The sequence below is a fragment of the Argentina silus genome (assembly GCF_951799395.1).
Source record: "Argentina silus genome assembly, chromosome: X".
Classification (NCBI taxonomy): domain Eukaryota; kingdom Metazoa; phylum Chordata; class Actinopteri; order Argentiniformes; family Argentinidae; genus Argentina; species Argentina silus.
Genome location: NC_139653.1, coordinates 48,928,114 through 48,945,022, shown reverse-complemented (window position 1 = coordinate 48,945,022; position 16,909 = coordinate 48,928,114). Strand labels below are relative to the sequence as shown.

Here is a 16,909-nt window from a genome sequence, read left to right as displayed (position 1 = left end):
TAATGGAATAGCCAGTCAAGACAAAGCCGCTCACAACACTATACAAAAATAATCTGGTGTAGATGGCAAATATAGGGGTTTCATATTCTTTTGACATTCGAGACGGCTGATCGCCAGATGCTTTTAATGATAGACGTAGTATCTCATAGGCCAGAAAGAGGAATACACAAAAAAGAACCAATCAGCTTGCCCGGCAAATCCAGGTGGTAATTTCTTTTTGGCTTTTCCAGCTTCGCCCTGCACACCGCCATTGTAAAACCGACGGTATATAGGCGGTTGGAATGGGGATTAAATGATTTAAACCCCCAAATAGACTGTAGAGGGACGGGGGGTGGGGGGGTTGTTATTACATTGGATGGGACTCGAAGTTCCGTATGAACGGAGCACAGAAGCGTAAATATGCGCCTTCTAACTAAATAAAGTACCCTGACTTCGGGATAAACGGTGTGAAATAGGAGTGGATTTCGGGAAGCCAGAGCGACAAAACGGGGTAAGACTGGTTTGTTTTGATGGCGCCAGGAGTGTAAACACAGGAAAAGGTAAGGCCACGGTTGAAAATGTTATTAGGTTACTATATTTTCTTGCATTTAATCGTATTGACATAATTAGAATGTCAGTCGCTTCGTTAGTTTACCCATTTGTGTTTATAAAGGTACTTTAGCTGGCTATGTTCGACTCGACTTGTCGACTGTGATCCATTATTAATATCATATAAACGCAAGGCTAACGTTAGCTAGCTAGTAATTCATATTACATCACATTGCCTAGTTAATGTTTTCTGTATTGTGATTGACTGTTTGACATGTCAAAACAAATATGCATTGCATGCAAGCGTACTAACTGTTACCAATAAAGTGTGTCATAGAAAGCTACTGCTACTTGTTTAGCTAGCATGCTAGCCTACTTTGCTCTGAGTAGTTCACCTTGTCAAAGAAAGGAGATTTATTTTTTTGCAGTTTTGGTCTTGTTTGCTAGTTCGGCAGTGCTGGAGAGATGACGGTGGCGAGCTACCTAAAAGTTGACTAGGAAATGAGCGAAGTAACTGGCACAACAAAACTGTTGAGGAATCTTGTCTTTCAAGAATGTGCTCTATTTCGCAGGGCATGTTGACAAACACCTGCTCTGTACTCGTGGTTCGTGTTGTCTACTCTAATCACCTCTAGGCACCAGCCAGGTGCTTACTATATCACAATTATATTATAGCTGCCCTCCTGTGACTGTGTCTAGGCCTACAACGTTGGCCCACTCTTCTTTCAGACCCAATAAATTGGACGCTAACTGAACCTTTGTAATACTAATACCACTGGTCTCTATTTATTCAATATGAATACTAGTTAGGATATAATTTGATGTAAAGTATGGGAACTTTGTGGCATGGAATGATAAATTAGTGCAGAAAGTTGTTTGATAATTTGTAGCAAGGGCTGTGGAGTTCGATACTCCAGCTAGTAGATCAGATTGTATAGAGATTTGTGTGATGTATCATTTTGCCCAGTTAGATTATTGCCACATATCAGTCTATAGTCAATTTCTATTGGGGTGTTTTAAATTGTAGGGCTAGAAGGTTGTATCAGGTTGAAAGCCTATGACTTGCAACAAGTCTCAGAGAAAGTAGTCTGTCTAATGGTCTCTGCTTAATGGATTTACCCTATTAGGCAGCAGATATATAGGCTACTTGTCAGAACTTGTTATCAGCTCAAACATTAATCGGTGCACATTAAATGCTCTTGGCTCGCAATTTAGCAAGAAAGCAAGGCCAAGCTGATCGGGTAAAATGACTCCATAAACACACATCTAGTAGCCTTGTTATTCATCCCAACCCAATCCTGGAACCTTCTATAGACTTAATTTGTCATGTAATCGAACCTAACGTTGCCTGAGCATTGTAACACACTTTGCGTTCTTACTTTTGATACTTTCTACAAAAAAACTGGCTTCTCCCATTCAGCCACGACACCAAACTGTACGTTTGTCCATGTCTGACCTCTTTGCTCTTTGTATGTTTGGTGCCTGCATTGTACAGTACAATACACCATCTGAGTATGTCCTGTTTTTCTGTTGTCATCCTAGCTCCCCGCTTGCCTGTGTGACCTCCCTGAGTGGAGCTGCTGAGCTGAGCCTCCCCCAGCGGTGGAGCTGCTGAGCTGAGCCTCCCCCGGCGGTGAAGTGAGGATGACAGAGCTGGATGCCAAGTGGGCCTGTGAGTACTGCACCTTCGAGAACTGGCCCTCTGCTATTAAGTGCACCATGTGCCGCGCCCAGAGACCCAGCGGGGGAGCCATCATCACAGAGGAGCCCTTCAGGAGCAGCCCTGCCCTGGACGCCAGCCGCCATCAGTGGGACTCTCCAAGCCAGAGCCACAGCAACAGCCCGCCCCAGGGAGGCTCCAGCCTCCTTATCTGCCCGGACTCCAGCGCCCGGCCCCGTGTCCGCATCGCGGACGCCCCCGAGACCCCCAGCAAGTGGTCCTGCCACATGTGCACCTACCTAAACTGGCCCCGCGCCATCCGCTGCACCCAGTGCCTGTGTCAGCGGCAGCACGGGCAGCACCACCACCACCAGGGGCAGCAGCCACGCAGCAGCCCCACCGAGTCCCCCCAAACCTCGGGCTCGGGTTTCCGGCCCGCTCCCCCCTCCAACCCCACGGACCCCTGCGAGGAGTACAATGACCGCAACCGGCTCATCACCCGCGCCCAGCACTGGTCCTGCACCGTCTGCACTTATGCTAATTGGTCCAAGGCACGGAAGTGTGTGGTGTGTGACCACCCCACGCCTGACAGCCAGGCTGAGCCCATTGAACTGGCCTCCGAGCCAGAGAGCCATCCGCCCTCCGTGGTCATAGAGCAGAACAGGGACAACAGGAGGGGGGTTGGGAGCGTGGGTGTAGGAGGTCTTGGGGTCGGGGGGGGTGGGATTGGAGGGTGCAGCAGCAGCCAGAGGAGGTCCCCGCCAACCACCAAACGGGAGGCAGAGGTTAAAATGGACTTCCAGAGGATCGAGCTGGCATCGGGAGCAGTCGGGAGCAGAGAGGAGCAGGAGGTGGACTTTAAAAAGCTGAAACAGATTAAGAACAGGATGAGAAGGACTGACTGGTTGTTTCTAAATGCCTGTGCAGGTGAGTGCGAGAGTGGATGCTGGGAAATTAAATCGGTTCAATCTATTTCCCTGCATCGCCTGTTGTGGAGATCCTCATTGGTAATCACCCACCTGTACAGAATGATGATATGATTATTCTGTGAAATAGGAGCGGTTTTGTGGATGGATGATGTTGCCCTGTCCCCTCTTTTTTAGCAGCAATTTGATGCGATACACCTAATGATTGTTAGCTTTGCACTGCTACCGATGTGCAATTTCACGCAACTAGTAAAAAACCTGCCCCGCTCAGGCTACGAGGCAAGCGTCCGCCTACGACTGTGCAAACTTGAGTTGGTGGATCCGGAGTGGGTGGATAGATGGAGCGGGTGGATAGATGGAGCGGGTGGATAGATGGAGCGGCAGGGAGACTGCTGGCTAGAGATTCTGGCTGCAGGTTCACTAGCTAGCGTGTTCAACCCCCCTTCCCACTCCTCCCTCTTGCTGACTTCTTCACACTGACTGATTCTTGTGTGTTAGTCTGAACAGTGTGTACAAGACAGCAAGCACGGCTATTTCTGTCCAAGCACAGTCTAGCCCGAGCAGTCAAAGAGCAAGTGGGGACTCTCCCCTACAGCAAAGGTTAATCCGCTTAGCCGGTCAGAGAAATGTCCCTGTTTGAGGCCATCCCTAAACAGTGAGTACAAGTGGGGTTCCACTCTCCTCAGGAGTAGTCTAGCCTGGGTAACTTCTCAGAGAGGCTTTCCTTTAGCATAGTGTAGCCTCACTATTGTTTGTAAGTAGACTGGCACTTGATTTCCCTTGTATGTTTGGACCTATATGCAAAGAACTCCTCTCTTGCCAGGGAGGGTTTCCCTGACACACACACACACACACACACACACACACACACACACACACACACACACACACACACACACACACACACTGCTGCCTCTCTGTCCCAGCCAGGGGCTAGTAAACTGTGGACCCAGCACCCAGGCAGCCAAGAAGCCATTAAAAATAACTGACTGGTGCAGCACAAGTCAAAAATAACCAGGGGTTTACATCGAAGCTGACCTTCGGCTTGCAGTTCGCATGACTGACGCCCTGTTATCTACGCTAAACTGGATATATGTTACATGCTACATGTTATTTGTGTACATGTTTACTTGTTTAAACAAGCATCTCTCTTGGACCCAATGTCCTTATGAATCACACAGGCTGATGATGTATAGCATTCAAGATTCTACACAGATCACAGAACGGTTTGAAAACTTGTCATATTTTATGTCGGAATTGTAAATGAAGTGTAAAGATTTAAAATAATGTGTTAAAAGTATAAGGATGTCATAATTTATGAGAGATTTATTGAGTGAAGTACCATGCACAAATGATCCATATAGACATTTACATTTATGGCATTTAGCAGATGCCTTTATCCAAAGCGACTTACAACAAATACATTTGTTTAAGTAAGTGAATCATCTATCCATCAGTCATCATAAGAAACGGTAATCAATGCTCGGACCAGGGGCCATTGGCAGTCACAATGCTAGAAGAAGCTAGAATTATTATTATTATATATATATATTTTTTTTTTGAGGAGATAAACTTGTACAGGGGGGTAGTGGGGATGAAGAGGCCTTTAGGAGGGACCGTTAAGATGTAGCCTGAAGAGATGGGTCTTCAATCTTCAATCTACAGCGGAAGATATCCACCATGAGCTGTTTGAGTCCTGTTGCTATGAGCCATTCCAGGCCTGCAGTCACCTCTTATTCCTCTGGAGAAGGGAACTGAGGAACAGTGTCTGCTGATCCACACGATTCCCCTTTAGTTTGTCACTTTGGGCACACTGCCATGACTGAGGGATTTCTCGCTTGGTTTGCTGACATCTTGACACAGAGTTACAGGTTTATTGGCTTAGTTTCTCACCTGTTGGAGAGCTCATCATTCTCTGATCACAGCCTGTTGCGCTCCCTGCCTGCGCCTCCAGAGGCTCGCCCTGACAAACAGTCTCGCTCTGTGTGCCTCTGTTCCCTTACCTCTATTATGTGTGTTACAGCTGAGAGATTGAGTGAATGATGTAGGGCCCCGAGCAAGCAACTAATCCTGGGCAGAGCAAGAAATACCTAACAACTCGGAATACTCTACAGTATTTTATATTATACCTTGGGGTACAAGGTACAATGTTGTTGCTGGGACTCGATTTTTCAAACATATGCCGAATAAAAATCCTTGATGGCAAAGTTTAACAGACCATACAACTCCCTGCCAGGGACTGCTAACAATTAAACCACTAAAACACATTTACTTGAAGCAAGCCCACTAATCATAACAATAAGTGGAAATAAGTCATTGGAATATCAAGAGCTGGACTTGCTGATGCAAGCCCACTAATAATGTAAGTTTTGTAAAAACCTACAAAACACAAGAAACATGAATCTGCCTTTGAAACATCATTTAATGTGATTACGGGGCTCCAGACTAAGCTTGTGCCACCAACTTTTCCATTCGGAGGCACCAGCACGTGATTTGGTCGTACCAAAATGTTGTCCCGCAAAATAAGAAATTAGTAGGCTATCATCTTCAAAATGTACTTGCCATTGCATTTAGAGACAACTTGTGCTATGTGTGTGAAAACAATTCCTCTTCTCATTACAATGGTATTACTATTTGTTTATTATTCAAACACATACAGAAACGCAATACATGCTACATAGCCAATTCTTTGAGCATACAAAAATAAGAGTGGTCGATCTGTAGTTTTTTTCTTTACAAACATCAATGTAACAAATCATTTATCGGCAGATAGCAGTTGTTTTTGTGGAGGCCTGTGGCATTCACTTCAGCAAGCGAAAACTATCAGAATAGCTTTGCAATAGTGGTGATTCTAGACATGACTTGTCATGGGAAATTTAAACAATTTTTAAACAGTTAGGCCTAGTAAACAGTTGTATAATTGTACACATAGTGTCACTCACAGGCTATTAGGTTGCTATCAGAACAAAATGACAACGAAAGAGCTGAATGAATGTCAGACATGTTGCGTTATAAACACGTTATGAAGGCTAATAACTCTTGCAGTTTGCCCCGGGTGTGACCAACAGTTGTATTTACTTGCACAGCAAAGTCAAATGGTTGCACTCTGGAGCCCTGCTGATTTTTAAATGGAGGACATTTGTGGTTTTCAATGTCTCTTTCTTCATTGTACCAAACGAAAATAGGCTACACTTTGACACTAACCCAGATTTTGGAAAAAAAAACAATATACAAGTAGCCGTACTGTGTCATGTGCAGACACACACAGAGACACCCAGTCTGCTCCTGGTTTGCCTCAGAGATAGTCTCTGCAAAATGAGAGCGTCGTTTATTGTCTGCAACAAGAGCTTCGAGGTGACACCGATTCGTGTTGTGACAGTGCAGCTAAATGATCGGTTGTTACCATTAAACAAACTTTAAAAAAAATAAATAAAATAATAATCCTTCTTCTAGCGTTGTGACTGCCTTCTTCTAGCATTGTGGTCTGAGCATTGATTACTTTATCTTATGATGACTAATGGATAGTTGATTCACTTTACCTAAACAACATGTATTTGTTGTAGGTCGCTTTGGACAAAGGCGTCTGCTAAATACCATAAATGTAAATGTAACGTCATAATAGGGTGTAAAGAGGAGAGAGAATCAAACTGCACCTTTTGGCCAATTGACTGTCTTCAAATAATACTTCTCAAATCCTTGAAAATGAAATCAAATAATCATACAAACAGTAACTTTTCTGTAGAATGCCTTCAAATAAACACAAAGCTATGAGAAGCAAGACTGATAATGAGTTAATATATCTGCCATTTAGCTGATGGTTTTATCCAAAGCGACTTACATTGCAGTAGGTGCATACATTTTTCAGTATATATGGTCCCAGCGGGAATTGAACCCACAACCTAAGCACTGTTAGCAACATGCTCTACCAACTGAGCCACAGAGGACCACAATTAAATAAGCACGACATGGTCCGGTATCTTTGTCTGGCTACGAATGAATGTAGTTGTAGGAGTGCAGTCTATTGCAGTAGGCCTAACCAATTTGGGAATAATATTTTGTGAGGGTCTCAACTGACAGTTGTCTTATATCAATATGGTGGTCTCATTAATACGGTCGTCTCTCATTAATGCACAAAAGATACGTTTGAATAATTGTCACCAATTCACACAAGCGGCGGAACATCATTTGTCACTAATGCCTCATTTTGTCATCCATCCACCCCCCCATCCCTCATCCCCACACCTCCACCCCCCCATCCCTCATCCCCACACCTCCACCCCCCCATCCCTCATCCCCACACCTCTCCCCTATTCTGAAGTGTCCTAATCTTATTTCACTGGGTGTCACAGGTTGCTACTGTTGTGGAGACACTCTGTGAAATGGTGCTACTGTTGTCAGTTGGAAACCTGTCAAAACAATTGGGGGCTCCAGTGTCGCGTTGGCCTATATCCACCGTGTCAGGCAGATAGCGTTGCTGACGGTTCGTCTGGCCCCTCTGTAGTCCTGAAGGATCTGGGCTCTCTGCTGCACTGCAGGGATCAGTCGGAGTCTACACTCGGAGCATAGGCAGATGCCCAGCCTTTCAGTTCATTCAATTGATTTGCGTTCTTGTGAAGGGGAAATTCAGTCGAAATTGGTTTCCTCATAAAAGCGTCCTCTGGCTCTCGATCAAATGGACACTTGCAGCCAGAGGCAGGACGGGAGAAAGAACAGAGGAGTGAGCACATTGCAGAAAAGAAGCAAATTACAGCTCGCCCCTCACATGAGAGGAAGACCTATTCTTCCTGAAAGTTAGAATACATAAATTAGAACCACTGGGACTTTCAGGGCAGGCGTAACTTGAGCGAAAATTCAGTTTCTCCATAAAATCAGACGCACCGTGATTTATTGATGGATAATGCTAGGGTGATTCACTGGCTTCCAAATGTGAATCATATTAGAATTATTTGCGTTTGGGGCGCTCAATGGCGCAAGATGTCAATCTCTACTAGCCCTAAAACATATATTTAAAAAAGAAAAAATAATTATTTGCATTTAGCTCCTGATAGGTATTTTCTGCATGTAATCTAATTCATGTTTTTCTCGCATGTAGGCTAAAAAAGGACATTTACATTCTACATTTATGGCATTTAGCAGACGCCTTCACCCAAAGCGACTTACAACAAATACATGTGTTTAAATAATTGAATTGTCTATCCATCAGTCATCATAAGATAAAATAATCAATGCTCGGACCAGGGGCGAAAGACAGTCACAATGCTAGAAGAAGACAAGGACAAGTTTACTACCTAACTTTCAGTTCATTCAGTTCATTTACTTTATTGAAGTAAGTGCTGTGGCCATTGGAGTGTTTTTTTAAGGGTGCGTGAGTGAGTGCAGCAGTAATGGACAGTTGTGTAAAGTGGCTATCATGGTGTTCTCCTACTCCCTCTCATCCTACACACTCCTTCACTTTCCTCCTTCACGTTTCTGCTTTTTACTGCCACTGACAGACACAGACGCACACACAGACACAGATACAGACACTGGCACACACACAGATACAGACACTGGCACACACAGACACTGACACACACACACACACACACACACACACACACTGAGACACAGATACAGACACTGACACACACACACACACACACACACACACACACACAGTCACTCACTCACTCACACTCTGATTATGTTGCTAAGCAATGTGTGTGGCCCTGTGAATGTAGAACAATAGCTAACCAGGGAGTAATGTTGTGTAATGTACGAGAGAGAGCTGCATGGATATTCCAGACATGGTAACAGAACTGAGGGGAAGCTGGTTGTAGCCGTCTGACAGTTCTTGACCTTCTCGGCCTTTGTCTTCCCCGCAGATTAGGAGGCTACATGCTTTTATCTGTGTTTTCATAATGTGTTGTTTCAGCACTAGTAGAAGAAGTGAAGTTTCCCCAGTAAACATAAGTATGATGCCAATGATTTTGACCAGGCATGGAAATGACGAGGACAGTAAACTCAAAGCTCTAGAATGAACAGCCATTCCGGTCGAACAAACGGAATTCGACCAAATCAGCATTTAGATTGAATGCAATATACAGTAGGCCTACTGTATGTAGGAGGCCTCTGGGTGCGTGTGTGTCTGTGTGCGTGTCTGTGTATGTCTGTGCGTGTGCGTGTGCGTGTGTGTCTGTGTCTGTGAGTATGCGCGGCTTGTCTCTGCATGCGTCCACATGCTCGTTATACTCTCTCTCTCCCTGCAGGTGTGATGGAGGGGGACCTGGCTGCTGTGGAGGCCTACAAGTCCTCAGGGGGGGACATCGCCAGGCAGCTGACAGAAGACGAGGTGCGTCTCCTCAACCGGCCCTCGGCCTTCGACGAGGGCTTCACCCTGGTGCACCTGGCCATCCGCTTCCAGAGGCAGGACATGCTGGCAGTACTCCTCACTGAGGTCAGAGTTCAATCTGAACACTTGCTCCACCTCAGGAGCTTGTTTAGGGAGGACGCAGTGATGAGCTGGGGCGTGGCACAAGCCTGTTAACGCTGCGGTCTCCGGACTCGTAAGAAGTCCTGCTTCGCCAGGCCACGCTCCTCCCTGTCCTCTTGATTTATTTACATTCATGGCATTCATTATCAGTCTTGCTTCTCATAGCTTTGTGTTTATTTGAAGGCATTCTACGGAAAAGTTTCTGTTTGTATGATTATTTGATTCATTTTCAAGGATTTGATAAGTATTATTTGAAGACAGTCAATTGGCCAAAAGGTGCAGTTTGATTCTCTCTCCTCTTTACACCCTATTATGACGTTACATTTACATTTATGGTATTTAGCAGACGCCTTTGTCCAAAGCGACTTACTTAAACAAATGTATTTGTTGTAAGTGAGTCATCTGTCCATCAGTCATCATAAGATAAAGTAATCAATGCTCAGACCGGGGGCCATAGGCAGTCACAATGCTAGAAGAAGGCAGTCACAATGCTAGAAGAAGGATTTTTAAATTTATTTTATTAACAGGAGAGAAACTTGTACAGGGAGGTAGTGGGGGTGAAGAGGTCTTTAGGGTTAGGGTTAGTACAGGGAGGTAGTGGGGTGAAGAGGTCTTTAGGGTTAGGGTTAGTACAGGGAGGTAGTGGGGTGAAGAGGTCTTTAGGGTTAGGGTTAGTACAGGGAGGTAGTGGGGTGAAGAGGTCTTTAGGGTTAGTACAGGGAGGGTAGTGGGGTGAAGAGGTCTTTAGGGTTGGGGTTAGTACAGGAGGGTAGTGGGGGTGAAGAGGTCTTTAGGGTTGGGGTTAGTACAGGGAGGTAGTGGGGGTGAAGAGGTCTTTAGGGTTGGGGTTAGTACAGGAGGGTAGTGGGGGTGAAGAGGTCTTTAGGGTTAGGGTTAGTACAGGGAGGTAGTGGGGGTGAAGAGGTCTCTAGGGTTGGGGTTAGTACAGGGGGGTAGTGGGGGTGAAGAGGTCTTTAGGGTTAGGGTTAGTACAGGGGGGTAGTGGGGGTGAAGAGGTCTCTAGGGTTGGGGTTAGGGTTAGTACAGGGAGGTAGTGGGGGTGAAGAGGTCTCTAGGGTTGGGGTTAGTACAGGGGGGTAGTGGGGGTGAAGAGGTCTCTAGGGTTGGGGTTAGGGTTAGTACAGGGGGGTAGTGGGGGTGAAGAGGTCTCTAGGGTTGGGGTTAGGGTTAGTACAGGGAGGGTAGTGGGGTGAAGAGGTCTTTAGGGTTGGGGTTAGTACAGGAGGGTAGTGGGGGTGAAGAGGTCTTTAGGGTTGGGGTTAGTACAGGGAGGTAGTGGGGGTGAAGAGGTCTTTAGGGTTGGGGTTAGTACAGGAGGGTAGTGGGGGTGAAGAGGTCTTTAGGGTTAGGGTTAGTACAGGGAGGTAGTGGGGGTGAAGAGGTCTCTAGGGTTGGGGTTAGTACAGGGGGGTAGTGGGGGTGAAGAGGTCTTTAGGGTTAGGGTTAGGGTTAGTACAGGGCGGTAGTGGGGGTGAAGAGGTCTCTAGGGTTGGGGTTAGGGTTAGTACAGGGAGGTAGTCGGGGTGAAGAGGTCTCTAGGGTTGGGGTTAGTACAGGGGGGTAGTGGGGGTGAAGAGGTCTCTAGGGTTGGGGTTAGGGTTAGTACAGGGAGGGTAGTGGGGGTGAAGAGGTCTTTAGGAGCCGTAGATGTAAAATCGCTAAGACTCGATTTGTCACTCTGCTCTGCGGTTCAGCTCCAGGGATAGTTTCTGCACCCACTGTTATGTGTATATACACCCACTGTTGTGTGTGTATATACAGTGCCTATAGAAAGTCATCATACCCCTTTGAAATAGTTACTATATTTGTCGTACAGCCTGAAATCAAAACCCATTAAAAGAAACCTTTTTCCAGCTTTATGTACAAATTTAGCCATACATCAAACTAATGAAAAAAAAGGCGACAGTTATGAAAAATGAAAAACAAGAATAACAGGGTTGGAAAAGTCATCAGTCCCCTGATTTAATACTTTCAAGAGCCACCTTTTGCTGCAATTACAGCCATCAATCTGTTTGGATATGTCTCTACTAGCTTTGCACACCTAGATTGGAGAATATTTGCCCATTGTTCCTTGCAGAATTGTTCGAGTTCAGTCAAATTCTGTGGTGAGTGGCGATGGACTGCTCTCTTCAAGTACATCCACAGATTTTCGGATTTAAGTCAGGGCTCTGACTTGGCCACTCAAGGACATTCACCTTTCTATCCTTAAGCCACTGCGTTGTTCTTTTGGCGGTATGTTCAGGATCGTTGTCGTGTTGGAAGGTGAATGACCTGCCCATCTTCAGCTGTCTAGTAGAGGGACGCAGGTTGTCCTCAAGAATTTGGGTGTACTTGGCAGCATCCATTTTCCCTTCAATCCTGACCAATTGCCCAGTCCCCGCTGAAGAGAAACATCCCCACAACATAATGTTGCCACCACCATGCTTCACAGTAGGTATGGTGTGTTTTGGGTGGTGTGCTGTGTTTGGTTTTCGCCAAACATAGCGCTTGGAGTTCAGTCCAAAAAGTTCAATCTTAGTCTTGTCTGACCATAAAACATTTTTCCACATGGCAACAGAATCTTCCAGGTGTGTTTTTGCATAGCACAAACGAGACTGACTGTGGCACTTTTTCAGAAAAGGCTTCTTTTTTGCTACGCTGCCATACAGGCCAGCTTTGTGTAAAGCTTGTGAGATTGTTGTCACATGCACAGACAGAGCAGTCCCAGCCATAAAGACTTGTAAGTCCTTCAAAGTTGCCTTTGGCCTCTTGGTAGCTTCTCTGATCAATGTCCTCCTGGCTCGGTCATCCAGTTTGGACGGACGGCCTGATCAAGGCAAGGTGTTGGTGGTGCCATACGCCTTCCACTTCTTAATGATGCTCTGAACGGTACTCAGAGGGATAGCTAAAGCCTTCAAAATCTTTTTGTAGCCTTCACCTAACTTGTGCCTTCCTACAACTTTATCCCGGAGGCCTTTTGAAAGTATTTTTCCAACCATGGTGAATTCTTTGCAGAACCATGCACTTCTAGTAGTGGAATCCTCAAGAAACAGCTGGTTTTATTCTGAAGTAATCAAAACCACTACAATTGATGTCAGGTGGGGGGCAATTAGCCTGGTGTTTGATCTGGAAGTTGATTGGTTGCACCTGAGCAAGTTTATAATGGTATACTCTAAGGGGCTGATCACTTAACCAAACCAGGTATTTCACTAATTAATTTTTAATAATTGTCCAGAATTTTTTATTTTCACTTTGATGATGAGGGTTATAATGTGTACATACAGCTCAAAAAAGTTAGATTTGATTTATTTAAAATTCCGGGGTGTAATGTGACAAAAGGTAAAGATTTCACAGAGTATGATGACTTTCTATAGGCACTGTATACACCATTTAGCTGACGCTTTTATCCAAAGCGACTTACATTGCAGCGAGTGCATACATTTCAGTATATATGGTCCCAGCGGGAATCGAACCCACAACCTAAGCGTTGTTAGCACCATGCTCTACCAACTGAGCCACAGATTGGTATATGGGTGTTGGGCACATATAGAATGGGCTGCACACATCTGTATATAGTGTGTGCACACCTGGTGTTATCGAGATCACTGTCACCTGCTGTCATGGCAACGGTATGTTAGCACGGTGCATCGCTGAAATAAACAGCAAATAACCTTCCTGATGTCTCCTGATCATTGCATGCTACAACCAAATATCTAGGACATAATACCCACCATTTGTCTTTTATGTCAGTCTGTGGGTTGGGAGTCGTTGACTTCAAGAAGGGCCCATTATTGTTTATTTGTTTATAAAGTGGTTATTTTAAAACTTCCATTTTCTCTCACATCATTTGTTTTATGACAGACACGCTTTTCAGAGTACCGGGCCAGGTCCCAAGCTTGGCTAACCCTTAAAGTTTTACATGTTTCGTCTGAGCTGGATAAATCTGCCTTTAGCTCTTGTGCTCTGAATACCTGGAATAACATTAAAAACATAATCAAACTAGATTATCTTGTGAATCAGTTAGATGACAGATCCTTTCTCAAGGTCTTAAACCGAGTGTACATGTCTTGATTGATTATAGACAGATACTTTGTTGTATTTATTGTGTACATTTTGTGTATTGTTATTTAATGTAATGTATTTAATGTAAGTAGGTCTCCCCTGAAGAAAATTAGGGTTGTTAATGATTAATCGATGATCGATTAATTGTCGTTTAGAATTTGATTGATCAAGCAAAATTCGATCGATGCAAGCTTATCAAAATAAACAGTGACAGTGGACAACGTGTGGTCTCGTCTCAAACTGTATTCACTGCCCATCATGACCCACTTATCGCAGCAGAGATGTTCTCAGATTCTGATTCTGAATTCTGATTCTGATCATGGCTCTGTGATCTGTCCAATTGTTAGCCTACGTGTGTTGCCATGTTACGATGCAGTTGTCATAGAGAACATAAGTATTCACAAGTCTCTCTGTCTTAACTCACTCCTTAATATACCGATAGCAACTTGCGCTCTCATAGTCTAGATATCACACTGGTTAGGCTACTCCTAAAGTCTATATGCGATCACTTTGTGTAGTGGTGCGTGTTGATGTAGGCTCCTGCTAGATTGTAGTGCAGGTTTGAATGAGTTGGGATTGATATACTGACATATATGCAACGCTCTCATGATCAGAGCTGTTTATCGGGTCCAGGGGGGTGCACTCGGGATTTACCGGAGACCCGATCATTTCATGCTTTTCACTCGCACTAACCACTCTGTTATTGTCCCATCAACCGGAATGTGAATGTCAGTGTTGAGTAAAAATCAAATGACAGCACAAACCAGCACATTGTTAACAAATGGGTGGGGGGAGATGAAGGGGGAATTCAATGTCTCTGTGCTTGCTTGAGATCCATTTACAACAAGCTCAAATCGTTTCCCATTAACAAAAAAAAATAAAAAATTATCTCACCACTACACAGTCTTTTAGAGATACAATGCGAATGCAGTTCTTCATTTAACAAATTCTGTTAGTTCATAGAAGATTGTTAAACATTGATTGTACTGTAGCCAAAATGTTGCATATTTTAGAGAACTGTTATCAATTCCATTTTACACCAAGATAGTAGGCCTATCTGAACTCCTAATTGGTCAGTTATCACTGGCTGGTAGACTTTTATTTAATATCCCCCAAATATTAAATCATGTCGCCAGTTATGATATAAAGATGTGTTTTAGTGGGGGGGACCGGGCTTTCTTCACTGTAGCCTCCACTCACTTTGGGACACTCCCAAACCACATCAAATAATCCGGCACGCTCTCTTCCTTCAAACAATCCCTATGCAAAACGCTATACAAAATAAATGCACTATTATTATTATTACATTGTGTAAACGAGAGAAGGCTGCCCTTGCTGAAAATGTGAGCGTTCACATCCTTTTGTGATGGTTCAGTCAGGACACTTACGTTATTTAATGTAAATGTAAGTTTAATGGAATGGTAAACATTAGGTTTGGTGTAAATGGATGGCTCTGCTCTGATATAGCTCCATGCTTTAAATGAAACAACATTATATACAAATAATATACATAGTGGAGAGCCCATGAACTTCAACCCCCCCCCTGTAGGTATGTAACACAGAGCTAACATGCAGGTGGAAGCTGGGGCGGTGGTTGGGATGCCCATAAAGGTACTTACATAGCCCGTGTGAACAACTGCCCAGCTGTGGTGGAGTCTACATAACTCATCTCTTATAGCCCATGAACATGTGATATGATCTGCATCCCTGATGGCCAGTTGCCGTCCTCTTTTGAAGTATCTTGCCTGAACCTTTGGGAACTTTTAACAATTTTAACAACTGTAGGCTACTTTTTTTATCCAGTCTCAATCCCACTGAAACCCAACATCCTTACTCCTGTCTCGCATGAACATTCCGCGCTTATGCGCTTATTCATGTCAGACTGTGCTAAAACATTTCCCCCTGTTCCTCAGTGCTGAGAGAATGTGTGATGACAGTATGAGAGCAGATGGGACTTGGTCCCACTGCTTAGTCCTTGTTAAAATAAGATGATATTTAAACCATTTCCATCTCTGCAAATCATGAGCTGCTATAATAAACTTGATTTTGCCAATCTTATCGGATAAGGCAAACCGATTTTCTTTTCAAACATCCTTCACAGCTCGTCACCACCTTGTGGTGGCTTTCGGCAGCACTTTACACCGTGTGGCTGCTGCAGCAGTGGCATAGAGGTACAGCCCTCTGCTCGTATTAAACACTGGCCCACTGTAGGCCTCTCACTTCACCCACAGGAATCCAGTCACATATGATAGCATAGCCCTGTCCCTTTAGAAGTAATCCACGTCTCTGTAGCAGTCTATGGGGATACCCAAAGCCCTCTCACTTAGAGTAACTGATCTGTGATATAACTTCAAGGAAGTAAGAAAGGGTGCATTTTAAACTCCAACAACCCTCCTCTCCCTCCCTCCCTCCCTCCGTCCGTCTCTCTCCCCCCTTCAGGTGAGCCAGCAGGCAGCGAAGTGTATCCCAGCCATGGTGTGCCCTGAGCTGACGGAGCAGATCCGCCGGGAGGTGGCCGCCTCCCTACACCAGCGGAAGGGAGACTTCGCCTGCTACTTCTTCAGTGACCTGGTCACCTTCACCCTGCCAGCAGGTAAGCCTCAACGTCCTCCCGTCAGTCCCACTGCACTCCCTTAAAGGGGCAATCTGGAATACAAACAACAACAAAACGCTCACCTTGCATGTTTTGAAGCTATACGTGTGTGTGTTTGCAATTATGATGTTTACAAACAATAGAGTAGAACAAGCTTATATGTTGGGTTATGATGGTTTGAGACATTTTACATTTACATTTTTGACATTTAGCAGATGCTTTTATCGAAAGCGACTTACAAGAAGTACATTTGTCTATAGTAAGTGAATCATCTATCCATCAGTCATCATAAGAAAACGTCTATGCTAGGACCAGGGGCCATTGGCAGTCACAATACTGGAAGAAGGAAGGATTATTATTATTATTATTATTTTTTTTTTTAATTATTATTATATTATTAACAGTAGAGGAACTGTACAGAGGGGTAGTGGGGGTGAAGAGTTCTTTAGGAGGGACAGTCAAGATGTAGCCTGAAGAGATGGGTCTTCAGTCTACGGCGGAAGCTATGATGGCGGCGCGTGCACACGCAGCGACCACTCGCGCTCCAGAGAATGCGGTGTTTTGTTTGTTTAATAAGTGTTTGCCCGAAAGTTTGTCGTGTTCGTCTCGTCTGTCTGCGTCGAAATACAAGTACAGTCGACAGGCTCTGCTAGACATCTGCGAGAGCA

General features: G+C 44.7%; 1 protein-coding gene across 1 annotated transcript in view; it reads left to right on the top strand.

Moving 5' to 3' along the window:
• The first annotated feature begins 313 nt into the window (after positions 1-313).
• The window catches only part of LOC310822512 (ubiquitin thioesterase Zranb1-like), a 32,057-nt gene continuing 15,461 nt past the window's right edge, over positions 314-16,909 (top strand). Inside the window, exons 1-4 of the mRNA XM_083694871.1 lie at positions 314-539; positions 2,071-3,115; positions 9,363-9,550; positions 16,088-16,241. Coding sequence (XP_083550997.1) covers positions 2,173-3,115; positions 9,363-9,550; positions 16,088-16,241 — 1,285 coding nt within the window. The 5' untranslated portion in view covers positions 314-539; positions 2,071-2,172. The remainder of the gene's footprint in view (positions 540-2,070; positions 3,116-9,362; positions 9,551-16,087; positions 16,242-16,909) is intronic.